The sequence below is a fragment of the Grammomys surdaster genome, unplaced genomic scaffold (assembly GCF_004785775.1).
Source record: "Grammomys surdaster isolate TR1022 unplaced genomic scaffold, NIH_TR_1.0 724, whole genome shotgun sequence".
Classification (NCBI taxonomy): domain Eukaryota; kingdom Metazoa; phylum Chordata; class Mammalia; order Rodentia; family Muridae; genus Grammomys; species Grammomys surdaster.
Window position 1 is genome coordinate 211,538 of NW_021605143.1, and position 13,213 is coordinate 224,750.

General features: G+C 51.0%; 1 protein-coding gene across 2 annotated transcripts; it reads left to right on the top strand.

Moving 5' to 3' along the window:
• The first annotated feature begins 1,857 nt into the window (after positions 1–1,857).
• LOC114633640 (keratin, type II cuticular 87) lies at positions 1,858–9,470 on the top strand. Of its 2 annotated transcripts, none has more exons than XM_028782219.1 (9): positions 1,858–2,269; positions 3,823–4,031; positions 5,003–5,063; positions 5,799–5,894; positions 6,372–6,536; positions 6,766–6,891; positions 7,544–7,764; positions 8,557–8,588; positions 8,973–9,470. In XM_028782219.1, exons 1-9 carry the CDS (start codon positions 1,886–1,888, stop codon positions 9,164–9,166), a joined length of 1,488 nt encoding a protein of 495 aa, XP_028638052.1. In that variant the 5' UTR covers positions 1,858–1,885; the 3' UTR covers positions 9,167–9,470. The 2 variants fall into 2 exon arrangements, with proteins under 2 accessions (XP_028638052.1, XP_028638053.1); XM_028782220.1 differs by having other exon boundaries at positions 1,886–2,269; positions 8,557–8,592; positions 8,980–9,166.
• Positions 9,471–13,213: the final 3,743 nt, after the last annotated feature.

Consider the following 13,213-nt stretch of genomic DNA (forward strand, 5'->3'; position numbering starts at 1 on the left):
GATCCATCTCATGCACCAAACCATGGCTGGGCTAAACTGAAAGAAAACAAACCCAGGTTGGACCAAAGCAGCCCATCCCAAGAGAGAGAGTTGTAAAGGACAGAGTTGGTGGCAATCCAACAATGAGCTGTCAGGGCTGGCTATGATGACCTTGGAGTTCCCAGATTTAATTATTACATGTACAATAATAGCACAGCTTTAAAACAAAGGAAGCACCAGGTGACCCGCAGGCTTCTCTTTAATGCTGGCTGCTGAGCACACACTCGGGTTTCCGCTGCTAGCGATGGGACACATAATTAACTTTATGATGGTTCGAGTTGCCTAGAGTCAGTATCCATGACCATCAGAAGTAGCCCATACTCCTGTCTCCAAGATCCCAACCTTACTCAGCCCTCAGCCCCCAGCCCCTAGCCACACAGGCACAGGCCCTGGAGAGACAGCCTTGGAGCAGTCCTGATCTCTCAGAACTCTCAGATCCTGACTCCAGTCCTTGGGGCCATCTACATAAGTCCCTGTGCCACTATGAGGCCATCTTCCTAAGCAGATGAATGGACACAATGATACCAACCCCTGAAGAAAGCCTTTGAATTGAGAGAAATCATGTATCAAAGAGACCTCCACGGTGGGTGCCCGTGGCTCACACCTGCTGTGCCAGCACTTGAGGTGTGGAGGCAAGTTAGCACCATGAGCTCAAGGCTAGTGGTTTGGGGTCAGCCTGGACGACATGAATCCCTCTCTGTCTCAAAAACAATGAAAATCCCCTAGAGTGACCTAGGCAGGGTGGCCATCAGTGTTAGTGGCTTCTCTCTCCAAAGTGCATAGTTAAGGGTAGAAGGGTTAGAGGAGACAGGAACTGGAGAGAGGGGGGGGGCACAGAGAGAGACACACACACAGAGGTAGAGAGACAGAGAAAGACAGAGAGAGAAAGAAAGGGGGAGAGAGAGAGTGAGGGAGAGGGAGAGAAAGAGAGGGAGAGGGAGAGGGAAAGGGAGGGGGGCACAGAGAGAGATACACACACAAAGGTAGAGAGACAGAGAAAGACAGAGAGAGAAAGAAAGGGGAGAGAGCTAGGGAGAGAGCGAGGGAGAGGGAGAGAAAGAGAGGGAGAGGGAGAGGGAGAGAAAGAGAGGGAGAGGGAAAGGGAGAGAAAGAGAGGGAGAGGGAGAGAGACAGAGAGACAGAGAAAGAGAGAGAGAGGAAAGTTTCTGCCTAAAGGGACACAGGAAGAATAACAAGTTAACAATAGTAGAACAAATAGATAAACAAGCAAACATTTTTTGAGCTCTTAAGTGCTAGGTCCTGCCCTGGAGGCTTTCGGGTCCATTATCCTATTAGGTCCTCTCAGCAGCTCTCCGGTTATTATTATGATTATCATCATTATTATTATTATCCCCTTATCCCTGCTCCCCACAAGACATCTAAGGCTCGGGAAGGTTATTCACCCACCCAAAGTTGGACATGAGTTTGCCATAATTTCAAAGGCCTTGTCAGTGTGAGTGCATGTCCCTCACAGCATGAATTCAAAGGTCACCAGACATCCAAAACCAGCAGGGCTTCCTAGACTTCAGGGTGGAGGGCTAGGTGGGATGTGAGCCAGCCTGGGATGGAGACAGTGACCCAGTGAGTCCCAGTAGCGCGACAGGAGGGTCCCGCCCGATGCCCACAGTGCCCAGCCCAGGAGCTGACCAGGCACTTCGTGGCACCATAAAGCCCGGGCGGGCGGGAAAAGAACGCCGTTTTATGGGGGCGGCAAGGTAGCCCGGGCTGCTTTGATTTCTTCAGGCAAGCTCATAAACGCCTGGGCGGCGGGCGCGCTCCCTCCTGACCAATATAAGGCTCAGCGCGAGCCTCGGGGTCCAGCCTGGCTCTGTATCGACTCCTCACCATGTCCTGCTTCACCTCCCGCCTCGGCGCCTCCTGTGGAGTCCGCGCCTTCAGCTGCGCCTCAGCATGTGGCCCCCGGCCCGGCCGCTGCTGCATCTCTGCAACCCCCTACAGGGGCATCTCCTGCTACCGCGGACTCTCAGGGGGCTTCGGCAGCCGCAGCGTATGCGGGACCTTCCGCTCTGGCTCCTGTGGACGCAGCTTCGGATACCGATCTGGAGGTGTCTGTGGGCCCAGCCCCCCCTGCATCACCACAGTCTCTGTCAATGAGAGCCTGCTCACTCCCCTCAACCTGGAGATCGACCCCAATGCTCAGTGTGTGAAGCATGAGGAGAAGGAGCAGATCAAGTGCCTCAACAGCAGGTTCGCAGCCTTCATCGACAAGGTGAGTGTCCTTGACCAGCCCCTTTCTGGCTCCCAAGGACCTGCTGGGAAGCAACCCCCAAGCATGTCGTCAGAACGGGAGCTTCTAGGTAATTTTACCTGATGAGAAAAGTCAAACCTCTTTAAGACTGCTCCAGTGCTTAGCGATGGAGAAAGGTCATTGATTGGTCCTGACTCCTCTCCCACTGTTAACGAAGAAAGTTCATAGCCCCGTGGGACAGTCTCCACGAGAATGTCATGCTTTGTGAAATCTTTTGACACATGCCTACTGAGGTTGCTTTCCCAACACTGTGAATTCGGTGTTTTAGTGTGCCCCAGGTGCAAATTCCTGTGCGTGCACGACACACACACACACACACTTATTTAGATAAAGCAGCGTAGTGTCTCCAGAGAGGGCAGAGAGCTACAGCCAGCCTCACATAAAGACTGATGCCTCCCATAGTCCTTCGTGCCTGGAACAGGAAAAGTGACAGTGATGAAGCTGGTCCACCACAGAGTCGGGTCAGACCCAGGCACAGAGTGTTCCATTCTCAGGCCCTGAGTGAGACGACCCAAATTTCAGAGTCACAATTTTCAGTAGTCAGGCTACATGCTGGGAAAGTACCACAGTCAAGCAGAAAGGAACCTGGGCTCAAGAGTCTGTGGCCTTTGCCCAACACCTACCCTTTGGCTCATTGGGTGACATGGTATGGCAGCTTCCTCTCTGCACCTCAGTAGTCCCCCATCAGTGGCAGTGTGTGAGCCAGCCACACCCTTGAACAGGAAGGTAGAGCTGAGAAAGCAACAGGATCCTAGCAACTAAGTCCACCAAAACCATCCTGTGCACACACAGTACCAAGGACCCCAGCCGACATTTTTGGAAGCTCTAACACTCCAGTCCTCAGATGTACTCTTGGAATTAGGTGCACAGGGACCAGGCCTGCAGGTGAGAGGCAGCCTCGTTCCAGCCCAGTCCTAAGGAGTGGAAACCCAGAGACCCAGGGCTAGTCCGGCTAACTGCCATTCTTCAGCCAACACAGAGGGCCTTGGCAAGTCAAGTCTGCTTGACTTGGTGACATCCCCATGGGCCTGTTTTCTAAAATCATTTCCAGTCTACATGGTTTCCAGAGACTAGCAAGTACAGGCTCACTTGGGACTCCCAGCCTCTTATGTCTCAAGAGCCCCAGAATGTTCACCCTTGCGTCTCTGACACACCCCAGGACTCCCTGTCTACTTTGTCCATTCTCAGCTGTTCACCAAGGATATCAGATAAGTCACCACCCTCCCTGAGGAAGCTTATGGTGAAACACTCCCTTCTTCCCTTTCCCTTCACTGCCCTATGTTCTTTCCTCCAGGAAGCCTTCCCTACTTTTCTCTGCCTTACCTGAAGCCACTCAGTTACCCAGCACAGATATATGCCTCACGGTTCTCCTCTTACACCATCTGGACAAACATTCATTTGCCCACCCATTACACACCTCCTCAACGAGCTCTGTCTGGCTCTTCCTATGCCCTAAGGAGGGCAAGGCATGTTGGCTCCTCCCACAGACTTTCTCCCTTTCCCTACCATGGCAGGTGCGCTTCCTGGAGCAGCAGAACAAGCTGCTGGAGACCAAGTGGCAATTCTACCAGAACCGCAAGTGCTGTGAGAGCAACCTGGAGCCTCTGTTCGAGGGCTACATCGAGACACTGAGGCGTGAGGCTGAGTGCGTGGAGGCCGACAGCGGGAGGCTGGCTGCCGAGCTTAACCATGCTCAGGAGGCCATGGAGGGCTACAAGAAGAGGTGAGAATGGAGGAGAGGGGAGCTTGTAGAAACAAATGAAATTAAGTCAAAGACAATGGGTTTAGATGGGACTTTAAAGGAGTATTCCCCAGAGGTTCTCCCTAAAGAGAGAAGACAATGACTCATGCTTCTAGATCAGTGTTTCTCGACTTTCCTAACGCTGCAACCCTTTACTACAGCTCCTCGTGCTGTGCTGACCCCCAGCCATAAGCTTATTTTGTTGCTACTTCATAACTGTAATTTTGCTACTGTGATGAATCAGAATGCAAGTAACTGCTACATAGGATATGGAGAGCACAACCCCAAGAGGGGTCACAACCCACAGGTTGAGAACCACTGTTCCGGCAGGAGTCTAGACTGAGAACTTAAAGACTTTGGAGGGACTAGGATGGCTCAGTAGTTAAAAGCACTAGCTGCTCTTCTAGAAGATGAGGGTTCAAATCCTAACACCCACCGGGCAGCTCACAGCCATCAATAACTCTAGCCTCAGGGGATGTGGTACCCTCTTCTGGCCTCCATGGGCAGTGCATGCACACAGTGTACAGACACATATGCTGGCAAAACACCCACGCGCATAAAAAACAATTAGACAAAATCTTAAAATATATTTTAAATAAAGATTGCAGACATTCTAAGATACTCATTTTTTACTTATTTTTTTTAAATTCACAAAATAGTCGTTGAGCGCCTGCTGATGTTCTAGGTAGTGAGTTAGGCCCTAAATGTAGCCTGGGCAAAGGGAGGTTCCAGAGCCAAGGCTAGTTGATCTCAGAGAACCACGGCCCAGACACAGGGGCCTTTGAAAGGTGCAAGGCTCCTGCCTGACTTACACTAGCTGAGAGAATCCAGAAGTACAAGGAGCTGTCACATCTGCTCCAAAGATCCAGGTCCTGAGATATAGTCATCTGGGCTTTTATTTTTTCTCTTTTTTTCCTCTCCTCGAATCTGAGCCTTGTGTCTTCTGTCCCCAGGTATGAAGAGGAAGTGGCACTACGGGCCACTGCTGAGAATGAATTTGTGGCCCTGAAGAAGGTGAGAGACTCAGAATGGTCACCTTTCAGCCAGAGCTGGTGTTCAACATCTTTACTGGACACTGGAGGCCACTGCTCCCCAGAGCCTCCAGCCCAACCCCTGCATAGCCCTGGGCCCTAGAGCCCACTGCCAACCTCACTCAGAGCAGATGTTTCATGCTCATTTGCCTAGGCTTGTAATCTCCCTCGGCCCTGGGCCTCCCATAGAGTAGGCACCTGATACATTGTAGCGAAGAAGGGATCACCAGTTGCCCGGGGCAACCTAGGACAGCTGCAGTGGAAAACGCCTGGTGGTGAGGAATTCCTGGCGTTGCTTACTTCCTAAACATGACTCTTCGAGGGCAAGCCTCATGGACTCATCTCCTAACCTCCCAGATGAGGGAACTTCTGGGAACACTACTGTGAGCACCAGAGTCCCAATGCAAAGGATCAGGCTGAGCTGCCCTGGGCCCTCAGCTCTGACATAGGCCTGGTTCTCCTATAAGATCCAGAACGCAGCTGCAAGACCTGGTTAGAAATGACCCATTCCACACTTCCACACTAGACCCTACCTTAGTTCCCCTTTCCCTTCCCACACTGACCGTTCACCAAGGATACAGAAGGGATTGCTCACACCCTGGCGCCAGAACAACTATGGAAAGTCTTTCGGGAACAAACTGCTCAGCCTACTAACTGGAGAGAGGAAGAACAGCAATCTGGTGACTCGTGAGACTCTTGGTTTGTCTTCCCCCTTTAGGATGTGGACTGTGCCTACCTCCGTAAGTCAGACCTGGAGGCCAACGCAGAAGCGCTGACACAAGAGATGGACTTCCTGAGGAGACTGTATGAGGAGGTGAGGGGACACAGGGCAGTGAAGCAGCCAGGAGGAGCCTGTAACACTTTGGAAAGGACTTGTGTCCGCTTTGGTCTCTAAGCTTCCCAGTGGACACAGGGGATAGAACATTGGGGAGATCTGAGGCAGGTTATGTATCCCAAAGAAGAGACTCATAGCTGTGCTCTCTCACCCCACTCCCCACACAAGCTAGATTCCCTGGTTACTGTGACCACAGTGATCACAGGTGATAAACACTTAGACCTAAAGCACAAAGCTGGGGTCACAGACATCAACTCTGTCTCTTCCTCTTGGGCCTGGAACTTCGAGTGAATAGCACTGAGGGATGGTTCTAGGGTAAAAAGGGACAAGGTGACATGGCCACCAGACTGAGACCACTGGGGAAGGAAGGAGGAGGCAGACAGGATGGGGGAGAAGGTAGGCTGCCAGGAGTAGGGGTAGGAAATAAAAAGAGCTTTCTTCCTTCTCCCCCAACAGGAGATACGTCTCCTCCACGCCCACATCTCAGACACCTCCGTCATCGTCAAGATGGACAACAGCCGGGACCTGAACATGGACTGCATCGTGGCTGAGATCAAGGCCCAGTATGATGACATTGCCACCCGCAGCCGCGCGGAGGCCGAGTCCTGGTACCGCACCAAGGTGAGTGATGCAGACTCTGGCCCCTTAGACATGGCAATAGACGGGATATGAGGCGTCTATTAGAAAGGATTCCTTTCTGAGTATTCTGATCCTTAAGAACCAACAGTGGGATGAGCCTTGCTCCCTGGTTGCACAGACTGAATACTAAGCAGCCCGCACCCTCACCGGTGGGGTGTTCAGTGGGTGGCTGTCCCATCCTGATCTTCATGGCATCCTGCACTTTTCTCAGTGTGAGGAGATAAAAGCCACAGTGATCCGGCACGGAGAGACCCTGCGCCGCACCAGGGAGGAGATGAATGAGCTGAACAGAATAATCCAGAGGTTGACGGCTGAGATCGAGAATGCCAAGTGCCAGGTACAGAGTCCAACCCCCGCCCCGCAACCATCGTGGGGAGAGAGTGGAGTCAGCTAGTAAGTAGCAGGCAGGTGCAAGCTAGGCTTCTTGCCGACAGGTGGGAATAGAAACCAACACCGAACATCTGAAAATGCTGCCATTCCTGATGAATGGGGTTGGAGCCCAGTGTGCATGTGCAGGGACTTTTCTGGTCTCAGGGTCAGAAGGGAACTGAGTGAATGCTCTGGCTTCTAAGGTACAGAAAACTTAACTGGATTGTGAATCCAGTCCTGCTACCTATAAGTCATGGGATTTGGATGAACAGTTTAACCTCTGCAGCCCATCAGACTAGGTCAGAAGACACAGATTCAGGCAAACCGAGGCTGGTGATTGTGAACGACAGGATAATCCTAGGCACAAGATTATGGCCAATTTAAAAACATAAAGAGCAATACTAACCAGATCCAACAGAAACAGGCAACAAGGCCATATAGGGTTAGCATGGTCAGAACTCCTGACGTTACCAAAGAAGCCAGGAATCTGGACCGGTAGGCTACTGTCCAGAATTAAAGACACAGTACCAGCATTTCCTGAGAATAGTAATTTTCAGCAGTGAATGTTGGTCCTTGAACATAAATAACAGGGAAATTTAAAAACCCTCCCTGCCTCCCAGAACACCAAGTTGGAGGAGGCTGTGACCCAGTCTGAGCAGCAGGGAGAGGCCGCCCTCACTGATGCCCGATGCAAGCTGGCTGAGCTGGAGGCTGCCCTGCAGAAGGCCAAGCAGGACATGGCCTGCCTGCTCAAGGAGTACCAGGTGGTGATGAACTCCAAGCTGGGGCTGGACATCGAGATCGCCACCTACAGGCGCCTGCTGGAGGGCGAGGAGCACAGGTGAGAAGAACCTTGTGGGAATTCATTTGAGGGGCCAAACTATCTTGAACATGCAAGCTGCCTAGGACCTGTCAGTCTTTGTATGGAAGGAGATGACCCTAGTCCTCCCAGTGAACTGTCTTGTCCCAAGTGTGACATGCAGCCAGCTCTGACCACCCTACTACAGGCTAGTCTTCAGTACTAATGGCTACCTATCACATATCATATGCTCTATATCAAGTGCCCGTTTTTAATCCTCCATCCTGTCAGGTAAGCACCATTTTTCCTATCCAAAAACAGAGGCAGATTGGCTCAATGGCCAGCACTTTTCCATGGACATAAAGTTACTAAGCTACAGAGCTGGGACCCAGCACTGGGTCCTGGGCTTCTAAAGCCGGTTCATAGCTTCCTCTGAGATTAAGCTCATGTATAATAAGGAAGATGTGCCCTGTATACATCTAGCTCCATCTAATCCTTGCTGCAAGCGCTACTGGCATTCAGCAGATGCAGGCACTCTGGTTGCAGGCGGTGTGTGAAAGTCACAATTCCACTCACTGCTGCTCTAAACAAAGAGAGTTGGCCTCCTTGGGTTGGGGATACTTGAAAGAAAAAGAAAGAAAGAAAGAAAGAAAGAAAGAAAGAAAGAAAGAAAGAAAGAAAGAAAGACAGACAACATTTCATGAGGATTGCCCTTCCTGCATTTCAGGAGATAGAGTCTACCTAGAACAAAAGCTGACCCTATCTGTCCTCAAGCAACTGTCTCAAAGAATCCGGCTCACTGTTTGAAACTAATGGCACTTTCTTTCCTCCTAGGCTATGCGAGGGTGTGGGCTCTGTGAATGTCTGTAAGTATCTGCTGGAAATGCCCCCTAGAAAAATGGCTTTGGGTATGGGCAAAGTTGATCACAGGGCTACCCCACTGAACCTCCAATGTTCCCCAACTTCCTCAGTCTTTTTTCTTCTCGAGGCTCTTCTTTAAGGACTACTAGGGGTGGGAAAACTCGAGTGCCCCTTACTTGTGGTCACCAGGAACTTCAGTCCAGGGAGATGGGTCTAGGGATCCTAACATCTCTCCAGATGTGCTTTGAGATTGAAAGAACAGAACCTGTCATGTTACCACTGACCCCTTGAGGAGAAGGCAGGCCCTGTATGCAAAGCCCTCAGGGACTTCTGGTGGGTGGGTGACACCCCAGCAAGCCCCTCATCCCTCCCTGTTCCTCTTCCCACAGGTGTCAGCAGCTCCCGTGGAGGAGTCACATGTGGGGGCCTCACATATGGCACAACTCCAGGGCGCCAGATTGCCTCTGGACCCTCTGCCACTGGGGGCTGCATCTCCGTGATGGCCCCTGACTCCTGCTCTCCTTGCCAGCCCCGTGCCTCCAGCTTCACCTGTGGGAGCAGCCGCTCAGTGCGCTTTGCTTAGTGCCAGGATTTCCAAATGAGCCACTTGTCTGCGCCAGAGTGGAGTGGTGTGTGAATGGAAAATGTGTGCTTGCTTCCAGAATCTTCCAGATGTTCCTGTTCAGGGCCACTCTCCTCTGCCTTCTCCTTTTAGGAAACTGTCTCCCAGTTCTCCTCTGGCTTCACTTTAGAAGGTCATTCCCAACCCTTCCCTTAACCCCAACCTGTCTTCAAATACTTGTAAATGATTTGTATTATTCACTAAGCTCTCCGGGATACTACCAGTCACCCAGGGTGACTGGACCATAAAGCATGGCCATCTTGGGTCAAGGCATGATCCTAACTGCCCAGCCGTGATCCCCAAAAACAAGAACCAGAGAGAACCCTTCTCAAGCAGCTCCCACTTCTGGTGCCAGCTACAGGGGCAGCAAGCACCTGCCTATCATTGGTTGAGTTTGCTAACCTCCCTAGCTGACTGCCTTCCTTGGGGTAACCTGCTCTAACCATACTTCTTGGGTTACCTCCTAGAAAATAGTCTGCTCTCTGGGGAGGCCTTCTACCTACAGCCCCTGGTTAGAGGGCTTTGAACAGGTTGTGTTGTTCAAGAAGTCTTTGCACATTTCAAAGACCCCATACTTGCTCAGGCCTCCCCTGCCTGTGCACAGGGAACTGTCCAAGGGAGAGCTGGTGGGATGGGGACTATGGCCACTTTCTGTCTGTGGGTGCCTTGCCTTCTGGGTTGACCCCATCTGTGTTTCAATAAACGCTGCTTTGATGCAAGAGTGTGTGGTGTTTTGTATCAGCGACCCACCCCCTCCCCCATGCCTGTTTGCCTGTACCAGCCAGCTGATCTTAGGTCAACTACAAGGGGCTTATCCAGTCACCTCTGTGACTCCTCCTTTTCCTGTCCATCCCCACAACCTGATCCACTCGTCCCCCTCTCTCTCTGCCAGCCTGGAGCACAGCTCTAGCTCCCTTTAGAGCATCTCCCATCGAAGAAATAAGCCATCTTGTCACCCTAGTTAGGGTTTACTACTGCAGTGATGAAACACCTTGGCCAAAGCTACTAAGGGAGGAAGGGGTTAATTAGCCTTGTGCTTCCACATCATGCTCATCACTGAAGGAAGCCAGAACAGGAACTCTTAACAGGGCAGGAGCTGATGTAGAGGCCATGGAGGGGACCTGCTCACTGGTTTGCTTCCCATGGCTTGTTCGGCCTGCTTTCTTAAAGAACCCAGCACTACTATAGGCTGGGCCCTCCCCAACCCATCACTAATTAAGAAAATACCCTACAGGCTTGCCTGCAGCCTGAACTTATGCAGGCATTTTCTCAGCTGAGGCTCCCTCCTTTTCAGTGACTCCATCTTGTGTCAAGTTGACGTAAAACTACCTAGCACAACTGACCCCTTGTCATCTTGACATTCAAACATGTCACTGCTAAAGCCACAACCTGTCCTTTCTTTCCATCGCACATTGACATAAACATCACAATATAAAACATCTTACAAACTTAAGGCGTCCATCCCACCGTCCTACAAATTCAAATAGCTTTAAAAGTTCTCCTTTAGAGGGGCCGTCTGAAGACCACTCCACCTGAGTATCTAGCCCATGTGCAGCCACCAAAGGTAGATGCTGATGTGGAAGTCAGGAAGTGCACGCTGATAAGAGCCTGATATGGATGTCTCCTCAGAGGTCTGCAAGAGTCTGACATATTCAGAGGCAGATGCTCACAACTAGCCATTGAACTGATCATGAGGTTCTCAATGGAGGAGTTAGAGTGAGGACTGAAGGAGCTGAAAGGATTTGCGGCACCATGAGGAGAGCAACAATACCAACCAACCACACCTCCCAGGGTCTAAACCACCAGCCTGGGAGCACTTAGGGAGGGATCCTGGGCTTTAGCTGAATATGTAAGAGTGGAGGGCCCTGCTGGGCATAGGTGGAAGAAGAGAACCTTGACCTCATGAAGGCTGGACGACCCAGGGGGTGGGAATTTTGAGGGTGGGGAGGTGGGAGTTGGGGGGTAGATAGAGGTTACATCCACAGAGAAGAAGAAGGAGGGGTGAGGGGGTTGGGGGTTCCTGGGTGGGTGGGGGATGAGGTAAGGGGACAACATATGAAATGTAAATAAAACATCCAATAAAAAAAAAGTAAAGGTAGAGGGTAATCTCCACTAATAGAATAAAGTGTAATAAAATGAGAAAAAAAAAGTTCTCCTTTAAAAAAACCCAAAGTCTTCTTTAAAATTGAAAATTATATCGACTGTGGGCTTCTATCAAGTAAAAACTTAAATACTTTCTTATTTCAAGAGAGAAGAACCAGGGAACGGTCACAATCAATTCGATGGAAAACCAAACTTCAACCATGTAAATAACTCAATGTCCAATGTCAGGGATGCACTCATGAGCTGGTGTCTCCTCCAAAAGGCCTGGATCTCTTTCCTGGCTCTACCATAGCACACACAGCTTGGATTCTAAGCACCACCTGGCTCTATGCCACCTCTGATGCTGTCTTGGCGGCGATCCTATGGTACTGGCAAATGCTGTGGTCTCTTGCTACAGCTGAGCTGCATTTCCGCCAGTAGCCTCTCCTGGGCTCTCCTGAGAGACCCCAGCTCTGCCATACAGTGCCAAGCCTCAAGTTGTTCTCTGTGGTCCAATTGTGCCTTCGAAACTAGCACCACCTTGGTGACTCTTAACTTTATCAAGTTAGGCTCCCAGAATGAGGTCCAACCCTGAATAGGACTGAAATTGGTACCAGGGTAGTGAGGTATTGCTGTGGTAGACCTGACTGTGTTGTGGGGAGGGTTGTGGAAGATCTTTGGAACTTTAAGCTAGAAAAGCCATTGAGTGTTGAGAGCTTAGTGGGCTGTTCTGTGGGAGATTGGAAGGTAAGAATGTTGAGAGTTAGACAGACAAGGAGGCTGTGTCTATGTGATCAGTTTCCTCACTGTTCTGGGCAAAGGGGCAGTTCTGAGTCAGGATGTCCTGAGGACTTGGGCATTTTTGGCTTCTGTTGGACAAATAGGCCCCCAGACCCTTGTGTACCCTACCTACCTCATCCAATCTTAGCTGTGGTAATGGACCGCATCCCAGCTTCAGAGGGGCCAACTTCCACCTCCGGGGCTCCCTCTGCTTCCTATGCTTTCACTTTCTCTTCTGACAAAGCTCCCTCTCTGTTAACCATGTCCCCTGATTGGCCTTGCTGCCCAGGTTTCAGGGCTGTGAGGTAGGGAGGAAGGAGGGAGGGTACCTAAACACTCTGCACAGCACAATCCTTAAGACATAGGGGATGACCCAGGAGCCCCCAAACTCACAGAACGGCAAAGACTCTGGGAAATAGACTGTACCCCCCACACATACACACACACAGAGGAAGGACCTGAGATTCCTACACCCTTGATGAGTTAGGATCTCACCACTAGGAACTGCTAAGACACCAGTTATCCACTTCCTATATGCCCTGCACCATCACCCCCCAAGTTCAATACTCCTTCCCATGGGGTTAAATACACAGACTCCTCAGACGTCAACACATCCTTAGTGACTCTGTTCCCTGCACCCACCCACGCCTGGCTAGAATGAAGTATTTTAATAAAACCACCTTATGCTGCTTCCACCCCTACCCTGCAGGTCTCAGACTCAAGGACCACCAATCAGCTCCCCAGAGCCTCTCATATACACTCTGCCTTGGCATAAATCCCTCATTACACAGACACATGAACCTCTACATCAGAGACCAGACATTTGGAAACCCCAACACAGAGGTTCCCTCTTCCGTTCCTAGGGATCAAGACACATCCATTCCTCCATCCAAGGATCCAGACACAAACCCTCCCTCCACAACCTAGGCTCTGGGATCTCCCTCCATGGCCATCATCCCCAGAAAATCTCAGATGCAGAGGACCAGAACACAAAGTCCCAGGCCTCAGGAAGGGCTGACTGTGGGTGTCTTGGGGTTTTCTGGGCCACCAAAGTCTAGGGCCTGAGAGCACTAAATGTCTGTGATCTCACTTCAAGGCCAAAGGCTGGCAATAGAGGATGTGGGGATGTAAATAAACCCTCCCTGA

Excerpts from the sequence above, each read along its gene's own strand:
- LOC114633640 (XM_028782219.1), top strand. The coding sequence starts at position 1,886 with ATGTCCTGCTTCACCTCCCGCCTCGGCGCCTCCTGTGGAGTCCGCGCC. Across the intron at positions 5,895-6,371 it reads TGAGGAGACTGTATGAGGAG|GAGATACGTCTCCTCCACGC; the intron begins GTGAGGGGACAC and ends CTCCCCCAACAG. Across the intron at positions 6,537-6,765 it reads AGTCCTGGTACCGCACCAAG|TGTGAGGAGATAAAAGCCAC; the intron begins GTGAGTGATGCA and ends CACTTTTCTCAG.